We start from the raw sequence: 20486 nt of genomic DNA, 5'->3' as shown, positions 1-20486 counted from the left end.
TAAATTAAAATTAAAAACGATATGAGTGATTATTTTTATTTATTTTTGCTATATTTTCACATTAAATTTATTTTTCTGTTAATATTTATTAATGATTAAATAAAAAGTATTTCTAATGTAAGGTTTTGAAGAAATTTTTTAAATTACCTAAATGGTAGCTTTCTCGCAATATATGGTGTATAATGCGAATAGTATATCAGAATATAAATTATATATTTGCATAAACGAGTTATAAAGCTAGAATAATACAATTAAGCTTTTAAATTAGAAAATATTTTTAGAGACAATAACTTTTTTGATATCATACAATAGACTTGCTGTATGAGACAATAAAAAGACCTACTGCATAAAATTATATATCAGATAAGACCGTAATGCTTCCAAAAAATTTTTTATGATACTTGATCTGGAATGTAATAGAAGATCAAAAAGTAAGTATAAAGGATGTAAATAAAAATTGTAAATATTAAGAAGTTAAATATAATGTAGATTTAACTTTTTAATATTGACTGAGTAGATAATAGTTTATTACTATTGAAATTAATTAAAATTTGAATAAAAATCAAAATGTATTAATATATATGTATTTAAAATTTAAAAATACACCTTATATATTGCAATCAATATATGTATTTAAAATTTAATGATACTTCTTATATAAAAATTAATCAATATTTTCAATAAATAAGTAAATTATTATTCTTATGAGTGTTGTTCAGTTCAAGTATTTTTAATTTCACAAAATGGGGGGGGCACCTCCATTAAATTGCATATTCATATTTGGAGGTTGTTGATTTTAGTTGTGCTAGTATTAGTGATTGTTTACTTAAATTTGCATTCCTGGGGCACCCATACCCATTTGCATATTATTATCCTAATATTATACTTATTGATTTAGTTAAACGTTCATATTTGTATTCTAGTTTGCATTCCTATTAACATTCATATTCATAATTGGAGGAGGCATAGGATCATTAGGAGGATACATTAGTGGAGGAACTGGATTCATAGGAGGTGGGGGAGGCATATTGATGTTATTGCTCATTCCTGGTGGAGGGGGTGAGTTTTTACTATACATATAATCACTTGAGAAAGCGAATGTCTTAACTTCAAATACTTGAGGATTCCAATTAGGGGGAGGTTAGATTTATCCATAATTAGAAGGAGGGGGAGAAATTATTGTAATAGGTACTGTTACTTCAGGTTCATCAGAGCAGCAAATACACCCATTAAAATTGGTTGAGATATTTAAATTATATTCACAACTGACTAATTTACCTGTTGTTGAAGGCTAAATTACTTTGTCTTTATTTCTTATAAGATTTATTTCACAGTTACGTCTATTATTTTGCGTAGCTGTTTAGTGAGCAGCAAGTCCTTCGAAATCACGACTACATATTTCCTTTTTAATTGTACGCGATTTTCCACTGTTTGAAGTCAATTTCAAACGTTTATTTAGAGAACATTTCAAATTTTTAATTTATAAATTGCATTAAGAGTTATCAATATCAACAAGCATATGAGCAGTCTCTCCAGGCATATAGCTGTTTCTTTCAAAGTGGCATTTAATTTATGACTAACCTTAACTTATACAACACCATGTTTTTGGCTATTATTTATATAAAAAAATTTCAAATTTTATAAAAAAGTCTTCAAAATAGTAAATAAATATTGTTGTTTTTGTATGAGATCTATTTTATTTCTAAATTTATTGATTAGCCACAGTAATTTTTATTTTATATTATTGATCTTTGGACTATATTTTGAGATAAATAGACTCTTTATTTTTTACTCAATTGATTTAACCTTTATTGAAGAACAATAAATAGAATATTGCTTTTGCAAAAGATAACATTTAAATATGCTTAATTTGAATGTAAACGAATATAATTATAAAAAAAAGCAACGCTTCTTACTTTAACTACATCTTCTTGGTATTGTGATGCTACTTATGTCTTGAGAGGTTCACGGATAATCAAATCTTGCTTATTTTTAAGTTTTTTATTATTAGATGAGCTTATTTCTACTTTAACCTTATATTTAATAGCAGCTTTGTATTCACAACCTTTATATGTACCATTTTCGTAGTAACTTCCAGGTAAAGTATCCATCAACTTGAATTAGAAAGGGAAAGTAAATTGACCAGCTGGCATATAGGAAAAGTTCGACCAAATATAAAGAGGGAATTAGTGAGAGAAGAATGTGTTTTTACCCGTATGAAATTTATAATAGGTTTGAGTGTGATATTTTCCTCCTATTTTGTTAGATTTTTTTTTCTTTTCTTCCCAATAAGACCTTTTTGATATTTTAAAATGTTTTTTAAAAATTGAAAGCTAAAAAATGGTTTAAAAGTAATTATGAAAGATATCTAAAACATTATACGATTCATATCCTTTTATCTTTAGTGAAAGTACATTAGCAGGAAACGATTCTTGAATACTTATATGCACTTTTCCTGTAACAGTATCACCTGCTATGTAAAATGGTTAGTCGGTTTGTATGTAAATACCACCGTTAGCATATGATGATGAGGAGGAGTTATTTCCCATAATTAATTACTTTTTTTTTAATTAATACAAATTATCAATATTAATAATTATAAAAACAACAAATATATATTTATTATTTTTAAGTTAAAAAGATAGATAGAACACTTTTGAACTTACAGAAAAATTACTCAATGTAAATAGTTCCTAAATTGCTTGTAACAAATTAATTTTACCAAAATTAATTAATAAAATAAAATTTTTCTCAAATTCATGCTATTACAAACGAACATTATGTTTAAGCAGAAAAATTATAATTTTATTGCTTATTAGGTTTAGTTATAACTATTTATTTTTTTTCTTTACTTGAAAATAGAAGGGTACCTTATTTACTTATTAATTGCTATTTTTCCTCAAATTTCTTTTTCCAATTAAATTAACTTTTAGTGGAATCTAAACGTATAAATTATTCATTTGCATATTGCTATATTACATATAGACTTTTAAGGTATATTTAATTCTTTAAATAGTCTATAAAAAAATTTATATTTATAATCAGTTCGAACTAATAATTAAATAAAGTAAATTAATACTTAGGATAGATTTAATCATACTTTTTTTGTAATTTTAAATGAATATCTGTTAATATAAAGGCATAGAATATATAGAAAGACTAATAACTATTTTATGAATGGAAATAAAAAATAAAATAAAATGATTTAAAGAATAAAGTTTTGATTGAATTCTAACATTTAAAAAACAATAAAAAAATATAATTTATATTATTTATCAATTCTATTATTCTTTCTCAAGTAAAAATTGAATTAATTTTTATTTAAATTCAGACTCTGGTAGTTCTTTTTAAGATTTATCATTAGATTTACTGCTTTTTTTAGTTTGTTACTAGCCTTTAGATGAAACTTTTGATTTTATACTTTGTTCAGATGCCTAAATGCTTTTTTATGATTACGCAACGCTTTTATTATCTGATAGAGCATTTTAACTACCTATCTAGCTATTAGGCCCTTTGGAACTTTAAGCATCTCTATCTTTCTATTCTTTTTTTCTGGATTTTTGGCTACTAGAACCTTCTTTCTTTAAGTCTTTTTTTATTTTATACTTTTAATTAAAGTATAAAGTTTTACTTATCACTTTAGGTATTGATAAGTAGTTAAATGTATCTTAATCATTTTGACTTATCTTAATTTTGTAAACTTCTGAAATGTCTTACCTAAAATTAATATAATCTTGCATTTGATATGTCCTAAAAATACTAGGATGAGCTTACCAAGCTGAGTTAAGAGAATTATACATACTCAAAACTGTAGTAACTAATACCTACATATTTATTTAATTAATTAATTAAAATTAATTTATTGCTAAATAAAAAATAATTTAATTACTCTTAGGTTTTACCAATCTAATAAATTTGTAGTTTGTGCAAATCTTAAATTAAATATAAGGACTATAATCATTTAAGGAATATCTTCTAAAAAGACTTTTTAGAATTTTGTAAGCAAGATTTATGGTACTTTAACATTTTCAAGCTGTTTTGGAATTAAAATTCCTTCTAATGCAATAGTGGAAGAAGTCGAAAACCTATCTAAAACTATACTCAGTCCACTAAAATCTTAGATTAAAGCAATTTTAGTGTAGATGTTTATAAATGTTGTATTATGAACAGGAATTTTTTTTTTTATCTTTTATTTCGCTTCATAAATACTAAAAATTGCGCTAAATAAATAAAATGTCTGTAAAACTAAGTGGGTTCCTAATACACTAATACTTGCAAAACCTATTAAATTAAAATTCAAGATTATTTATTTTTAGTTGATATTATATTTATTTTTATAAAATTAATTTTTTTTAATTTACATTAAATTTATTTTTCTTTGAAAATTTGTTAATATTTAAATATTTATTTTTATTAGAATAAAATAAGTTAGTTAGTTATAAAGCTTTTCTGATGTAAGATTTTGAAGAAATTTTTAAATAAATTTATAAATTACCTAGATCAGTAGCTTTCTTGCAGTATATGGTGTTAAATGCGAATATCATATCAGTATACAAATTATATCTTTGCATAAAAGAGTTGTAAAGCTAGAATAACACAAATAAGCTTTTAAATTAGAAAATGTTTTTAGAGACAATAACTTTTTCGATATTATACAATAGAGTTGCTTCGTATGCAACAATAAAAAGACCTACTGCAAAAAATGGTACATCATATAAGACCGGAATACTTCCACAAGTTTTTTATGATACGTGATTTGGAATGTAATAGAAAATCAAATAGTAAGTGTAAAGGATGCAAATAAAAACTGTAAATATTAAGAAATTAAATATGATGATAAAGTCAAAGTATTTGAGCATATTTATTTCATGGTTTTAATTATCATTAATTCTGTCATAAGTTGCTTGGAAACTATGCTTACTAGGGTTATTTAAATACTCACAAATTAGTCTCCCGTTTCTTCTTGCAATATCCTATATTAAAAAAATTAAAAGTTTTTAATATTGACTAAATAGATAAATATTACATTAGGCATTTTTTTTGTATTGCTACGTGATAAAAGTATATCCACTTAAGCTACATCCTCATCAAAAAAGAAATCTGTGCTTTGGATATTTTCTGGTACAAGCTTATCAAGTTCTATTTTTATTTGGTTTTTAGCAGATCTACCAAAACTACATCTAAAACTGATTTTATTTTTTTAAATAAACAGGAAAATTCCATAAGTTGAAACCATCATCAAATGGAAAATTGTAAATGGGAAAAATAAAGTGGAGATAAAAATAATGAAGAGTTTATGTCTTTTCCAATTGTCCCTGACAAAAATATTGATAGATTAAAATAGACCAAGATTTACTATATTTTGTACAATTAATCTAACATCAGTATTATCACTTACAATATCTTTATTTCTACTCTCTTGAATAGCCTTTGTATATGCAAGTTAAAAGTTCCTAAGCCTCTCAATTTTTTACTTGAAATTTTTCGATTTTTCTAATTTTTTTACTATTTTAGCATCTAATGTTCTCTCCTTTAAGAAGAAAAATTACAATTCGCCTTTTTTCAATCTATCCTTTCTTTCTTCTTCTGAGTCAATGCTATCATAATCGTTAATTTGAACCTTTTATAGGAATTTAAAATTATAAGTATAAATGAAAAAATAAATATTTTTTGAAGATATTTCAAATACTTTGACATGAGTTAAAATAAATAAATAAATAAATAATTAAAAGTAAATAAAATGATTTCAATTATCAATTTTTTCTAATTAACTTATTAAAAATTTTAAAATAAAAATTTTTTTTTGAAAATATCGTTTAAATAAATAAACAAGCTAATTAAGAAATTTTATGTAATGAATGAATTACTTCTTTGTCAATGATTTCTTCTTCCTTTTTTTCATTTTCATCTGAAAAAATATCAGAAATAACAGGCACATTTAAATCTTTTATTTCCATATTTAATTTTTCATGCTTGTTATCGTTTTGCATGTCAATATCAATAGAAGGTCTTTTTATAAGCTCTTAAGGGACAGGCTTGGAAAGTTTCTTTTTATTCTTACTTATGAATCTCATTACTTCTTTTTTCTGCTATTCAATTATATAAACAGCTTCTTTTAAAATACTTTTCTCTAAAAGTTCTATCTATATACGAAGATCTTCAGAGTCATTACTTGTTGAACTTAGCAAAATTCTGAAACCTTAAGGAATACGATTTACAATACTAGAAAATAAGAACTTAAGTCCAAAAGGAGAAATACGACGATTATTAGTAAGATCTAACAAGGTTAAGTATTTTAATTTACCATCGTCACTTAGCAATAAACTGAATTTTTCAGCAAAGTCATCACTAACATTCAAGCCACACAAATCAATTTATCTAAGTTACTTTAGTCTTTTTTCAATAAGGTAACTCAGTTATTCAATTAATTTATCATCCAGTGAATGATCTGGATTTAAAACGTTTACTGCCTCAAAATCATCTTAATTTGAATCATCTTTATTTTTTAGATAATTTAATATCTTTTATTTTCTTTATTGCCCATCTTTCATTTCGTTTAAATTTTAGTTCATTTTAATCCAAGGAAGAATGTGTTCTGCAACGTAATAATTTAAACCATAGATATTCAAGTGATTGTTTTATCCTAGATTGAGGACCTCAAAAAAGTTGAATAAATTATTAACTTCTAAAGCAAAGAAATTATTTTTATTATATCTTAAAATTTCTAACTCGAACTCTAAATAATCTAATTTATTTTCAACATCTTTTAATTTTCTTTCATATATTTAACTTTTTTGTATTTAGCTTTTGAGTCCCTCACTGAGTAAGTGGAGATTTATTAATTATCTATGCAGCCTCAAAGCTGTCTAATTTTCATAAACTCTCACAAGATTATTTTTTACTGCATTTTTGTAAGCTTATATTTTTCCTTCAAAATTATATTTTATTTTCTTGTTTGAAGAAGTAGTATCAAATCTACTTTTTTATTTCTCCATATTAGGTGTTTTATAAAAAGTTTCCATATCAGTTTGAGGTAAAGATTCTTTTCTTTCTTTATTTAATAATTCCTAAACCCTTTCACTTTCATCATTTAATTATTTTTACTCGCTGTCTTCATTAACCTACTCATTATCTTAGTTCCTTAAGCTGTTTTTACTCTAAACTCTACTATTTCTCAGACTGTTAAGCCTTGAAGAGCCTTTTTACTGAGTATTTTTATCTTTCAAATAGCTTTTTTATATCTTAAATCCATCATTATCTTTATCTTCATCATTATTATTATCATTATCGTCATTATTTTCTTCGTTACCATCTTAATTTTCGTTATCATTAAGATCATCTTCATCATTATTTTCTCCTTCTCCTTCTTCCTCTCCATCTTCGTTTTCTTCTTCTTTTTCATTTTCATTATCTTAGTTTTAATCATCTTCATTTTGATTCAACTATTCATATTCTTGTCTTTCATCATCTCCATTTTCTAATCTTAAATTTTCTATTTCTTCATCTTACAAATTACTCTTTATGTTTTGCTAAACAATTTTAATAAATTCTTCTTCTTCATCATCGTTTTAACCCCTTTACATCTAGGAGTTTTAATTTTTTTGACTGTTAATTTTATCTAAGTTTTTACTTGAGGTATCTAAAATTGTTTTTGATTTTGTAGTAGTTTTTCTTTTTATGTTTTTCTTTTTTCCTAAAGCCTAGAGTATTTTCATATTTTTTTTATCTTATTGATTATCAAAAACCTTTTTAGATTTTTATATCTTTTTCAAAAGTCTTGACTTTTTTAAGCTTAATTTTTTAATGTACTGAACAAAAAATTTTTCTAACTATTCATCATTTTCTAAAATGTATTTCTTTTCTTTGAGTTCTTCGCTTTTAATGGCAACTTAATAAATTATAGAAAGAGAAGCTGCACTAACTTTCTTTTAAAACGTATTATTTAAAAGGTACATTAATCTTATAGCTGTGGGAATATTCTTTTATTATAGAATGTAATTGAAACCATATTCAACGCTTGGGAACAACTCTGGTTAAAGGTATAATAAATTACCATAAACTTTACAAATTTATTCTATGTGATTATCATTAACGAATACTTTCATATATTAAGGTAAGCATTACATAAAAGAAGTTATATCCAAATTAGGAACTCTCATCTTAATAATATATGAGAATAAATCAACTAAATCCTTACTTGTTTCTTAATACCTCTTAAGGATAAAATCTACATCAAAATATTTCAAATGCCTTTTGAAAAATTTGCAATTAAAAATAGCTTTTAACATTTATCTTTAATTTGTTATTTGTTCTATAGGTAAATTTGATAGATATTTCTAAAATTAAAACCTATTTTTAAAATTTTTAATATATGTTAATTAATCCATTCTTTATTTCTAAAAATTAAGAAATTCAAAATTTTAAGTTTTAGTTAAGAGTTTTTGAAAAAATTTAAATGAGAAAAATGCTAAATTTGTTTAAGCTTAAAATATTTAAGGTTTATAAATTAATCAATTTTTTGTTACCAAGGTTTTGAATCATCGTGTATTAGCCAGATAAAAGGAATACCATCAGTAAAAGATTTACAATCTTTAAAATTAATAAAATGGAATTTCTTAATAAGAGGCAGAGTTTTAAGGCTCTTTAAGTGATGGATATCAAAATTAGTTCCTTAAAAATCAATTTCACGTAAACCTTTGAAATTTTGCAGGAACTCAACTAAATAATCTTCTGTAATAGAATTTTTAAGAAGGGAATCTATTTCCTTCAAAACTTACTTGTTGTCTTAATCTTACTCTTAACCCTCCACATTTTCCTAATTATTTTCTTCTATATTATTCTAACTTTGATTATTTGATTCATGCGCTTCTCCTTCATCCTTAGGTCCCTCGCCATCATCTTATTTTTCTTCTTTATCTTCATTTTTATCTTCTATTTCTTTTTTATCATCTTCTTCTTCTTCTAATTATTATTCTTATCCTTCTTTATTTTCAGTTTTTTTTGCTTTTTTATTAGATCTAAGTTCATTTATTTGCTGTTCTAATGCTTTATGACTGTAGAAATGTGGATTTTACTTGAAACTAATATAGCTTAAGTTATATGGAATTTCTCTATCATTCATTAGGCATACTAAAAATTTTTCTAGATCCTATTTAGAAAGTTTAGGTATAACCCAAGAGATAACTACCTCAGATAAATCTGTATTACGAGTGTTATTTATCAGGACCATAGCTTCATTCATACCAAATTTAACTTTACTGGAGAATTCAATATATTTCAAATTAGTTACAGATGAAAGGAATTGTTTGATTTCGCTTGCTTAGTCATTTTTATGAGTCTCATCTTAAGCTTCCACTTAATTTGATTGAGGAAATTACCTTATAACCAGCTTATTTATATGCAGCTTCTATTGAGTTTTTCTACAACTCTTATTAATGCTGGAAATTAAATCTCCAGCTTTCTCTTCAGTTAAGGTTTCTGGTATAATAATTTAAGTTATAAAAAAGTGAGCTGATTTATTTAAAAGAAGTTTTTCATAGACTTCTCCATCTATCGAAGCTTTGTTTTTCTCTAGTAGATCTAATAAAATTTGCCAATCCATTCCAGGCCAATCTTGCTCAAAAATATGTTTGAATTAATTTTAATCTATTTCTTTAATTTAAAACTTATCGCATGTAAAATCTCTATTAAATTTAACATTTTCAATAGAAAATAATTTTGTGAGGAAGTCTTTGTCTTTTATTGGTTCTAAAACGACTATAGAGTTTAGTCTTTCAAGACAATTTAAATCTAGTTTTTAAATATCCAGCCAGGTATTTTAAGAAGTCTAATTATTATCTTTTGCATTTTATTTAGCATTCTGGTTTTCTTATTTTTACTATTGAATTAGCCTAGGAATTATTATTTTTGTTTGACTTTTGAAGTACTTTGATGAAACAAATAAGTCAAAATATTCTTAGTCTACTTCTAAATCCATCACATGCTTTTAGAAATCAAAGCTATGACTCAAGCACTTAGATTTTAGTAATTATTTGATTGATTTCAGTGATAAAGGAAGAGGAGTATCTATTTTAGTAATTTGGCTAAAACTGTTAGATTAAGACAAAAGTTCTATAAAGTACTCTTATTTCTCTTTTAACTGATTTTATAATTCTTACTAATCCATTTAATCATCTTCTTCATATGCCTCTGCTGTTTATCCATGAATTTGTAATCTAAATTTATCTAATAGTGTTATTGTAGTAGCTGCATAATGAATATCTCCTTTATTGAAGATTGTTTCGATTTATTCTTTAGTGATAAAGTATAAATATATTTTTAGTTCTTTTTAGCACAAAATATATGTATCTTTCTTGATAAGTTATTATTATATTCTCTCATTCATATAATAATTATCTAAAAATCCATTTATATTAAATAAATATGGTTTAATATACTTTTATTCCATGATCATTTTCATTTGATAGCCACTATAATCCTAAGCCAATTTTTTGTCACCTTCCAGATTCAGTATTTTTACATTCTTCAAGTTCAAAAATTTCATATTATTTGAAGAAAACACGCTATCAAATCCTCCTTCATAAAATTTGATAGTCTCAATGCAACTAAGGTCTGAAATTTATCTGAATATATCTTAAAATGAACTGAAATGTCTCATAAACTAGAAATAGGTTAGATCTAAAGTTTTATGCCTTTTGTTGTACCATTCACGATCTTTAATGAAGTATGTTTAAAAGAGTTCATATAATTCTTTAAGATATTTATTCCATAACTAATCTTATAAATTATATTATTGATCCTAATCATTCATCTCATCCTGATCACTATAATCATCATCTTCTTCCTAGGTGAGTGAAAGCATAAGGGGTCTGATATCATCTATTATCTAGATGAATATATCTTCAAAATCAAACTTAACGCTTACATGTCTCTTTTTGATAGACATTAGAATATATTTAATTTCTTCTATAGGCAATCCTCTATTATTAGTTATATCTATTTTCTCTAAATTGAAAAAATTATTTTATGAAAAAAGACCAAAGCACTTTGATGAGCCTGCAAATTCTACTTCAGGATGAAAGTAATATTTTCTCAAAGCTATATTGTTATCAGTTTTATAATTTAACAGAGTTCCATCTGAAAAATTGATTTTGTTTAAATTGATTACATACTTACTGTTAGCAAACTACTACCAAGCTTTGACACTAATTTTGTCTTTTATTTACAATATAAATAGTTAATTAACGAAAATCAATATATTAAATATTTTATATTAGTAAAGATATGTTTCTTTTTTTTTTAAGTATTCAAATAAATATTTTAAAAATGTTATGAAAATATGAGAAACATAAAAAAAGCTTATTATAAATATTCTTAATATAGCACAGGAAAGAAAAAATAAACATCCCCTTAATACTTGTTCTTTATCGTTAAACTGATTGAAGTTAATTAAAAATTGAATATCAAATTTTTAAATAAGCAAAAGAGAAGTTTAGACCATTTATTTTTTAAGAAATTGTTATTAAATATAAATGAAAGTTAGTTTTTACTTAAAGAGCTAAGGTCTATTTCTTTTGAGTTAAGCAAAAGAGGCATCTTGGATATAAAAATAATAACATCATCATCTATCAGTGATTTATTATCTTTTAAAAGTGATTCCATATCAAATTGAGGTTTAAATTTTTAATTTAATAGAATAATGAGATGCTAATTATTTTTATAAATTAAATTAAATAAAAATATTAATCTCAAAAATAATAAATTAAAGTTACCTCTTTTTCTTTAAGAGATCTAACGTTCAGTATTTGTAGACGAGGGAAGCTTTTTGAAACAGAAATCATTTACCAAATATCCTTATATTCAATACTATCAGCTACATCCTAAAGACACACTTTAGTTATTTACTAAGTAAATAGAGACATTTTAAATAGAGATTTTATTTATTGCATAAACTAGTTTGCATTATGAATTTCTATTGTTGATAAATTATTCATGTAGAATGAATTCATGATTGCCTAAATAAACTAAGAAGTATCCATTACATCCCTACTTTTCATAATTTCATCTGTTTTTAGATTCATACTTAAATATTAAGCTCTCATTATATAGTGATAAGATTTTCTAATAGCAGGATTTGTATCTTATACGCATTTAATTTACTCCAATCTAGGAAGGTTAGTTGAATTTGCCAAGGTTATAAAAGCATCTTCACTTAAATTTGTTGTATTCAGTATCATTTCCTAAATATTTATTGCTTTTGGAGACCTTAGCAATTTTCCTAACTTTTATAAACATCAAAAAAAAAAGTTTTGTTATTATTTTATTTTAAATTTAATCCTAAAATAATTTGAAGAAATTAAATAATTTTTACAGTATTGGAAGAGCATAGAATGTTTTCAAGGTTTAGTACTTTAAAATTTTATAGATAATTTGACTAGCTTAAAGCATTTATGGTATGGTCATCAATCTTTGTATATTCAGATTTGGCATATTAATCAAATAAATCTTCTATCCTGAAACCCATGTTAAAAGGTGTTAAATTCAAAATTTAAACTAAACTGAATTGTGTAACTTTAGTGTTTTAAATATTTAGCCTTACTAAGAATGGGAATTTTTTAAATCTTGAGATTTTTCTAATCTAAACTTAGATTTCTTTCTTAATTTCTTCTTTCTTTTTGATGGAATCAGCTAATTTTTTTGATTTATGCTTTTGATATATCTCAATCATATTTTTTTGCATTTAATCCATTTCTTACTCATCAAACATCATTGACTATTAATTTATTCAATGTAAATTTCTTAATAAAAATTAATCTAAAATTTTAATATTACCATAATGTGTTCATCTCTAACTGTCTTCAGTCCTTTCAGGGATACTTCAGTAATACGATTTTAATCCCCCTTTATACTTTTACATAATATTGCAAAAAAGTGGCCAGTTATATCTGTGCCCTAAAAGTCCAACTTTAGTAATAATGAAGCCTCAACAAATTTATTTACTTTTAAAATATGATCACAGTCCATAGTAGTTAAGTAATTATGAAAATCAAATTAGATTGCCTCTCTTACTTCTGCCTGTTCAGAGTCTAATGATTTATTCGTAAGTTTTATAATAGGTAAGTTTTAATATTCTGATGGTATTTTAGTTATTCTTATACAATATTTTGCTAATATTTTTTCTACGTCTGATGCATTATACCAGTCAAAGCACTTTTATAAAGCATAATACTATTATTTTCTGAAAGCAAGGATTATATATTTTAAATCATAAAATTAATCAGCTTCTTTATAGAACTAATCATTGATCAGAGTTATAAGAACATCTGAAGGTATATAAGTGTAAATATCTAGTTGAATGTAAGATTTTTTAAATATATGTGGTCTAAGTTCTATATTTGTCAAATGCCTAAGAGTCAAATTAAGTTTTCTTGCTTTTGACTATACCATTTCCATAAAATCAAAATTATTAGATTTAAAACATTTCCAAAACTTCAGCTTATAAAGCTCTTCATCTGTTAAGTTATATGTATTTTCTAACCACATATATCTTAAGTTTTTAGGGAAAGGCATACCTTTTTCTTCATTTTCTTCGCTTATCATAAATTAATCTAATTTTTCTGCTTCAATACCAGTACTCTTAAGATCCAATAAATAAAAGTATTCACTTAAATGACTGTGTTCTAGTAAAACAAGACCCATAGAAGTAATTCTAGAATTAGATAAATTCAAATATCTTACCTTTTTGTTAGATATGAATTATATTCATGTTAAAATACAAAAAAAAAAACAAAAAACAATAAATAAATAAAAACCTCTTCTGGTCTAAATTTGGTTAAAATCAAAGTTAATATTTCATCATCAATATAATTATGGTATTAAGAAATTAAAGGTTTATATCTTAATTTCTTAAAATTAGTCATTAGGAGATATTAAAGGGCATCTTTGACCTTGAGTTTAGGGCATCTATTAAAATAAATAGCTTCTAGACTTTCTCTTAAGTAAGGAGAAGCACATATTGCTAGTACCACTTTCTCTGAGAGCAGTGTGTATGATATGTTTATAATTTTTATATTAGAAACCATTTGACTGCTTAAGAAGAATCTACAAACAGAAACATCACACAGCACTTTATTGCCTTTGATATCAAAGTATTCAAATTAATCTTTAAATGATGGGTAGTTAATTGTATTATTTTGAGTATCATTTTAATTATTTTGTTATTCTCCTCCTGCCTTTTTTCCAATAAGAGCAAATTTGTTTATATTTTACTCAGTTTAATTTTATTAACCATCATTTGGTGATTCCATATCTTTAAAAATTGAAAATTTTTAATCACACAAAGTCAGTGAATCAATAAATTAGTCTTCAATGCTTAAAGCAAATTTTCGAATAAAAAAGTCATATTTAAAATTATTGAGGTTGTTAGCACTTAAAAATAGATTTTGAATAAAATCTCCTACAAAAATATCATTAAGCTTTTAAGGCTTTGAACAAAATCTAATTTTATGTCTAAGTTCATTATAAATATCTTAACATTTTTTAATAAACTCTTGATAAGTCAGCTAACCTTTTAATGGTTAAAATTTTGAGCCAAATTCACTTTTCAAATCTTCAACAAATATATTTGAAAACTCATCTTCTTTAGCTTTGCAGTCAGGGATATCTTATCAATTAAATTATTAAATTTTAATTAAAATGATCTTTTAAATAATTAATTAAAAAGCTTACTTTATACTTATTTCATGTAATCATCATAGCAGTACCTAGCTCTGAATTCTTAATATCTCTATTTTAAAAATATCAATATAAAATAATCATTATTTAAAATAAATATTTATTACGATATTATCTACAATGAGAGCTTATAAAGGGCATTTTACACTCTAACCTTTAACGATGTTCCACTATACCATACTAAAAATATATGATAAACCAGCTATACCAATATTAGATGTTTTTCTTATATCGATTGTTTTTATAAGATAGTTTTCAGATATTATTTCTTACATAATGTTATTAATTTCTTTATCTTAGGCTTGTGATCCTAATAAACTTATTTCCTATTTTTATTCAGTTAAATTATTTTATAAAAAAAATAGTTTTTTTGATTTAAAATCAAATTTTTTTGACAATAAAAAATAATAATTTATGAAAATCTTTAATTTTTGTGGAAAAGCTAATTTACTTTAATTGTCTTTTTTCTATCTGAGTATTTGAGAGTATCAATAACTCTGCCACTCAGAAATTAAGTATTTGAGCTAAATAAAAACTAGAGATCTAGATTCATTAATTACTTAGAGTCAACTAGATAGGACAAACCTCTTTCTGTAATTCTTTTGCAATCTTTTAGAATTATCTTTTCAAGTTGATTGAAGTTCTCAGAAACAGCTAATGACTGAAGTGCTTTATCAGATATCCATGTTGAAGAGACATTTATTATTTTTAAGTTAAGTTTGACATCTTTTCCCTTAAAGCAAAGATATTTGAAACCTTTATCAATTGATTAGAAACCATTATCAGATAGATCAAGAAACTCCATATTCTTACAGTAAACAGATTGAGCCATATCTTTCATCAAATCAGCATCTATAAGCATTTTCAATTCACAAATACACCCTAAGTCAAATTCTTCATTCAATTTATCCATTTAGCACAGCAACATTAATCCTTTTCTGCTTACTTAAACACATCCTCTCATTCCAATGTATTAAAGTTTAACAAATTGTTTTTGACTCTTTTTATCTTTCATCATTTGACTCATCTGTTCAAGCTGAGTATTTCCAAATTAGGTATTTCTAACATTCAAACGAAGTATATATTTCATCCATCCTGATTTTAAAATGGTAGTAAACCCTTATTAAGAAATATATTAGTTATTTTCCAAATTAAGCTCTTTGATATTTATGCTCACAAATCTGGTTTCTGAAACCTTTAAACCTTCTAAAAATGCTAAATTCTCATCCATGATTTTTAAACCTAATTCATTCAAAAGAAGTTCTAGCTTAAAATGAGTTTTACTCAGAATATTTCTCAAATGCTTCTAATTTTTCTATTTTTAAAATAATTAAAATAATTAATAAATTTATTCAAGATATTAACAAACCAATAAAAAAAATTAAAATATTTTCAAATTTTAAGCTAATTTACAAAAACATCTAGGCAAGATGGATTAACGAAATACGCCTTTTGGCATCTCAGGATCATGAAATTTTTCATTTTTAACTCATTTTTCTTATCTTAATTTGAATTTATCCAGAAACTAAAGAACTTTCTTACAAAGTTAGTGGTAATCCTTGTTTCGTTTATATTCATAATTTCTAAATTCTTAAAGATTTCGCTATCAATTTCTTCGTTACCTTATGAACTTCCTGTAAATTCGAAATCATTAAGCGTGAGTCTTCCCATTTTATTTAAATTTAATTCAAAAATGTTTTTACAAACATGACCAAGTTTTTGTAAGAAATTAGTAAATAAATCATCTGTTACTAACTAATAACAGTCCTAGAGGAGTCCAAATACATCAAAAGTTTCACAAATAATTCTAACTTTTTGTTTATTTTTTTTCTTAAGTATATCATCTAGCTCTTTTTACAGCTTATCTTTTTTATCAGATGGATACACTTCACCTTTGTGCTTCTTTCTTTTTTTATTTTGCTTTTCTAACTATTTGATTTAATCCTATAAATTTTGAATTCGAGCTTTCAGCTCTTCTTACTGTTGCTTTTATTTTTCTTAAGTCCTCTGCTAATATTCTAACTTCTCCTATTCGCTGACGTTAAATCTTAAATTATATATTTCAGCTCTATCCAACCCTGCGAGACCATCTACCATTGCTTGCAATCCAGTAGTTGTCAGCTGTTTACAATCTTTAACTACTAAAAACTAGAGTGTTCTTAAGAGCTTGTTGTGAGGATCACTAAAGAACATAAGAGAATTTTCATCATCGAAATTTGTTGATCTTAAATCTAAGTATACTATTTTATTTGCAGGCAATTTACGTAGAGCTTTAATACCAACAGGAGAAGACTTTACTTAAGCCAATTTAATTTTTGTTAAATTTGGGTACTTTTCTTTTGCTTCATCAGCTAATTAAATTAATGTATTATCAAATACATTACAGTTACTTAAATCAATTTCTTGTAAACTTAGAAGAGGAATAGATTTGAATAAAAAGACAATCTTAAAACCTCGAATCACTTTACAATCTCTAAGTGAAAAAAACTTTATGCTATCATGAATAAATTGATTATCACAAACTTCAAGTATTTGATTTTCGTATATGGGCTCATATTATTTAAAAGAATGACTTACCCAATACTCTTAAACTCCTTCACTCTTTTGAATGCATGATTACTTAAATATATCTATTAAATTATTATCTACTTTAGTGCCTTTAAGATTTAAATAAGTCAAGCGGTTTAAAAGTCTATGTCTATATAAGTCTTCAAAAAAAGGAGTAGTTACATTTTCACAGCCAGAAAAATCCATATGTACTATTTATGGACACTTATGTGTGTAGGACATAAGCAAATCATATCGAGGGTGTTTAATATTATTATTTTTTTAAATATCTTATTAGCTAATCTCAAATTTACTTTCTTACTATTTTTACTACTGTAATTTTTAAGCTTCTGCATTTTTTCTTGTCTACTCACCATCTGATTTTTCTATAATTTAATCTTCATCTTAGTTTTAATCCTCTTCTCTTTCTTACCCAGAATATGCAAATTAAAAGCGTCCTTATTCTGATATCTCGTTTTATTGCTCATCATATATATTGTTCGAAGTGAAAGCATTTCTTGTGAATTAATTTGCTTTTTTGTTGAGCAATTCTTCGTTTTTTTCTATTTCTTTTAATCTCTCCTCGCATAAATCTATATTTATTATAATCGATTTTATTTTAAAATTTTATAAATTAACAAATAAATTAATTAATTACTTATATTCTTATTGATTTCTATATCTTCTAATACTGATTTCACATATAAGAATCCTTTTAGTATTTTTAAATATCCTTTTAGAATAAATATATAAATAAATAAAATTTTTAATATACTCTTTCTTTCCAATAAATCGATTAAAAAAGTTGATAGCTAGCAGTTAATATTTTCTTTTTCTTTAATGTTAAGGCATTTTAAAGAATCAATCATTGTTAAGTACTTAACTCCTTTTAGAGAAACACCCTAAATGATAATTAAAATTCAAAAATATTATTTACAAATTTTAATAAATTTTACTTTTGTTTTTGAAACATCAATTTCTTCTAGTTAAAAAGAAACAATGGTGATATCAGAAACGACAGAACAAAAATTGTCATCAACATTAGTTGCCCTTAAAATCAAAGACTTCAAATTCTTTAATCCAGAGTTGATTATAAAATTAGAAAACTCGTACATATCTAAAAAGCAATAAGAGAAGTTTAGAATTTATAAATTTTGCAAGCATTTCATGTATTCAATATTAGAAAAGAACTTATATTATAGAGAGCAAAATTTGAGCTTTAACATTTACAGGTTTTGCAAGGAATATGGAAACATATTTTAGAATGTGATTTATACCATATCTTTTGTTTTATCTTTCTCATTGGTACTCTCTCCTTTCTTTGATTTATGAGCTGCATCATATGAAATAGATTTTAAGTTGTTAAAGTAGTCAGAATTTAATGGTAAATCATCAAAGTTTTGGCAGACAGAGTAATCAAATGAGAGTCTTTCCAAATTACTGCGTATTTAATCAGTTTCTTTCCCGTCATCTGGTAAGGCATCAGAATGGAGCTACATGTCTTCGTCTTCAATTTCTTCTTCTTCTTCATCATCGCTATCACCATTATTCCTATTTTACTTTTTTTATTGATAGCTAATAGCTGCTTAGGTCCTTTTTGTAAAATTGCGCGAAGAGAGAAGTAGTTCTAGTAAAACAGGACTATTATTGTACTGAGGGTGATTTTTCAATTTCAGTTTTCTCAATTACCTATGTATATTAATTTATTTAATATTTGAATTAGTAATAAATAAATTTATTTGATTACTTGAAAAATTAAGATGTTGAAAATTATAATAAAGTTGTAGATCTAAGAATTCCCATAAAATTGATAGAAAATGCGCATCCTAGTTTTCTATTATTTTCATCAGTGAATGAATTGTTATCCCAATTTTTTAGATAATCAAATAAAGCAGTTGTCAGGTATTAGCATTTCTTTATGTTAATTTCAACATCATTAAATGTAAAAGAGTTCTTGTGTTCTAATTAATGATCTCTAAGTTTGTTTGCATTATTCTGTTTCAATTAAATTAAAGTTAAGTCAAACAAACTTCATTTGAATTATAGTCATATATAATTTATTTATTTATTTTATTTATTTACATCATTTGTGCTAACTCCATGATAATAATCAAGCTTTTGAGTTATCTGAAGAAAATCGGGATCGCTTATTGAACACTCCTCTATTTTAATAATTCTGAGAGATACAAAGTTGCCTTAAAGAATAGTATTCAAAACCAATTGAGCAGAACATCTTTTAAAAGAAATAAAGCTAGAAGAATATAACACAAAATCATCATATATGTCTTTATCTCCATCGAATACAATTTATTTCTTAAAATAAAATGATAGCTTTAATGGAATAAAATCTACATTATACTTATCCAGTTTAGAAATAAATAAATCTTCTTCAATTAGTTTATCATTCATTTCTTTTATTGAGTCTATGCAATATGTCCTTTTATCAAAATATGAGCAAGACTCACCAATTTTAAAATCCTAATCATTTATTTTAGATGATAAAAAACCTATATTTGTAAAACATAAAGCTTACTTGAGCTCTCATTTGCTTTTTCTCTTCAAATGTTAAGGCAGGCTTATAAGGCTAAATTAAGTTATAACATAAAAAGAAATGGTTAATATAATAAAAGCGATTTATTTAAAAGTAGAACTTTTAAAAATAAATCAATAAAACATGATTACTTCATCACAAACTCTCCTCGTAATATAAATAACTATTTTTTTGTTTAATTTAAAGCACGATTTAATGAAAATATGCTTCAAATCTACACTCATTTGCTTACTATTGGCTTATTTTTACTTATACTTCTTTGACGTGCCTTTCTTCTACAATATTAAGTGTTTTTTGCTTTTTTTTTTTGAGAATAATTCGCTTTCAAATCAAATAACTTTAATAATAATATTAACATACAATAAGAAATTGCTTGTAATAAAATAAATATTAATAACTTAAACTAAAATTCAATTAAAAAAAAAGACATCATTTAATTCAAATGCAACGCTTTTTTATAGATTCAAGCATTAATTTTAATAATATGTCAATACAAAAACTATGGTTTTTAAAATCGAAATAGATCTATTCGAATTATCTTCTACAATTTATAACTAACTATCAATATATTTTCTTTTATTTTCCATTTTAAATTATGGAAAATTTAATTCATAACAAATTTATTTTTCTCTTAAAATAATAAAATAACTTATTG

The 20486-nt window shown here is 24.4% G+C and overlaps 2 protein-coding genes across 2 annotated transcripts; both read right to left on the bottom strand. All coding sequences in view use genetic code 6, as the record gives it.

Moving 5' to 3' along the window:
- Positions 1-736: 736 nt before the first annotated feature.
- On the bottom strand, positions 737-2549 carry TTHERM_00563940 (arrestin; the record flags this gene model as incomplete). The annotated part of the gene is made up of 3 exons (XM_001021993.1): positions 737-1609; positions 1917-2295; positions 2383-2549. 3 exons carry the CDS (start codon positions 2547-2549, stop codon positions 737-739), a joined length of 1419 nt encoding a protein of 472 aa, XP_001021993.1.
- Positions 2550-3275: 726 nt separating this feature from the next.
- Positions 3276-19825, bottom strand: TTHERM_00563930 (transmembrane protein, putative; the record flags this gene model as incomplete). Its single annotated transcript, XM_001021992.2, has 21 exons — positions 3276-3824; positions 3890-4281; positions 4496-4973; positions 5027-5620; positions 5868-8349; positions 8526-11214; positions 11550-11706; positions 11772-12281; positions 12371-12772; positions 12832-13737; positions 13812-14662; positions 14728-14785; positions 14841-15059; positions 15185-16048; positions 16147-17873; positions 17939-17992; positions 18056-18182; positions 18237-18969; positions 19028-19275; positions 19363-19758; positions 19814-19825. 21 exons carry the CDS (start codon positions 19823-19825, stop codon positions 3276-3278), a joined length of 14448 nt encoding a protein of 4815 aa, XP_001021992.2.
- Positions 19826-20486: the final 661 nt, after the last annotated feature.

The sequence above is a fragment of the Tetrahymena thermophila genome (genome assembly GCF_000189635.1).
Source record: "Tetrahymena thermophila SB210 genomic scaffold scf_8254495, whole genome shotgun sequence".
Lineage (NCBI taxonomy): Eukaryota > Ciliophora > Oligohymenophorea > Hymenostomatida > Tetrahymenidae > Tetrahymena > Tetrahymena thermophila.
This window is presented reverse-complemented; position numbering and strand designations above follow the sequence as displayed.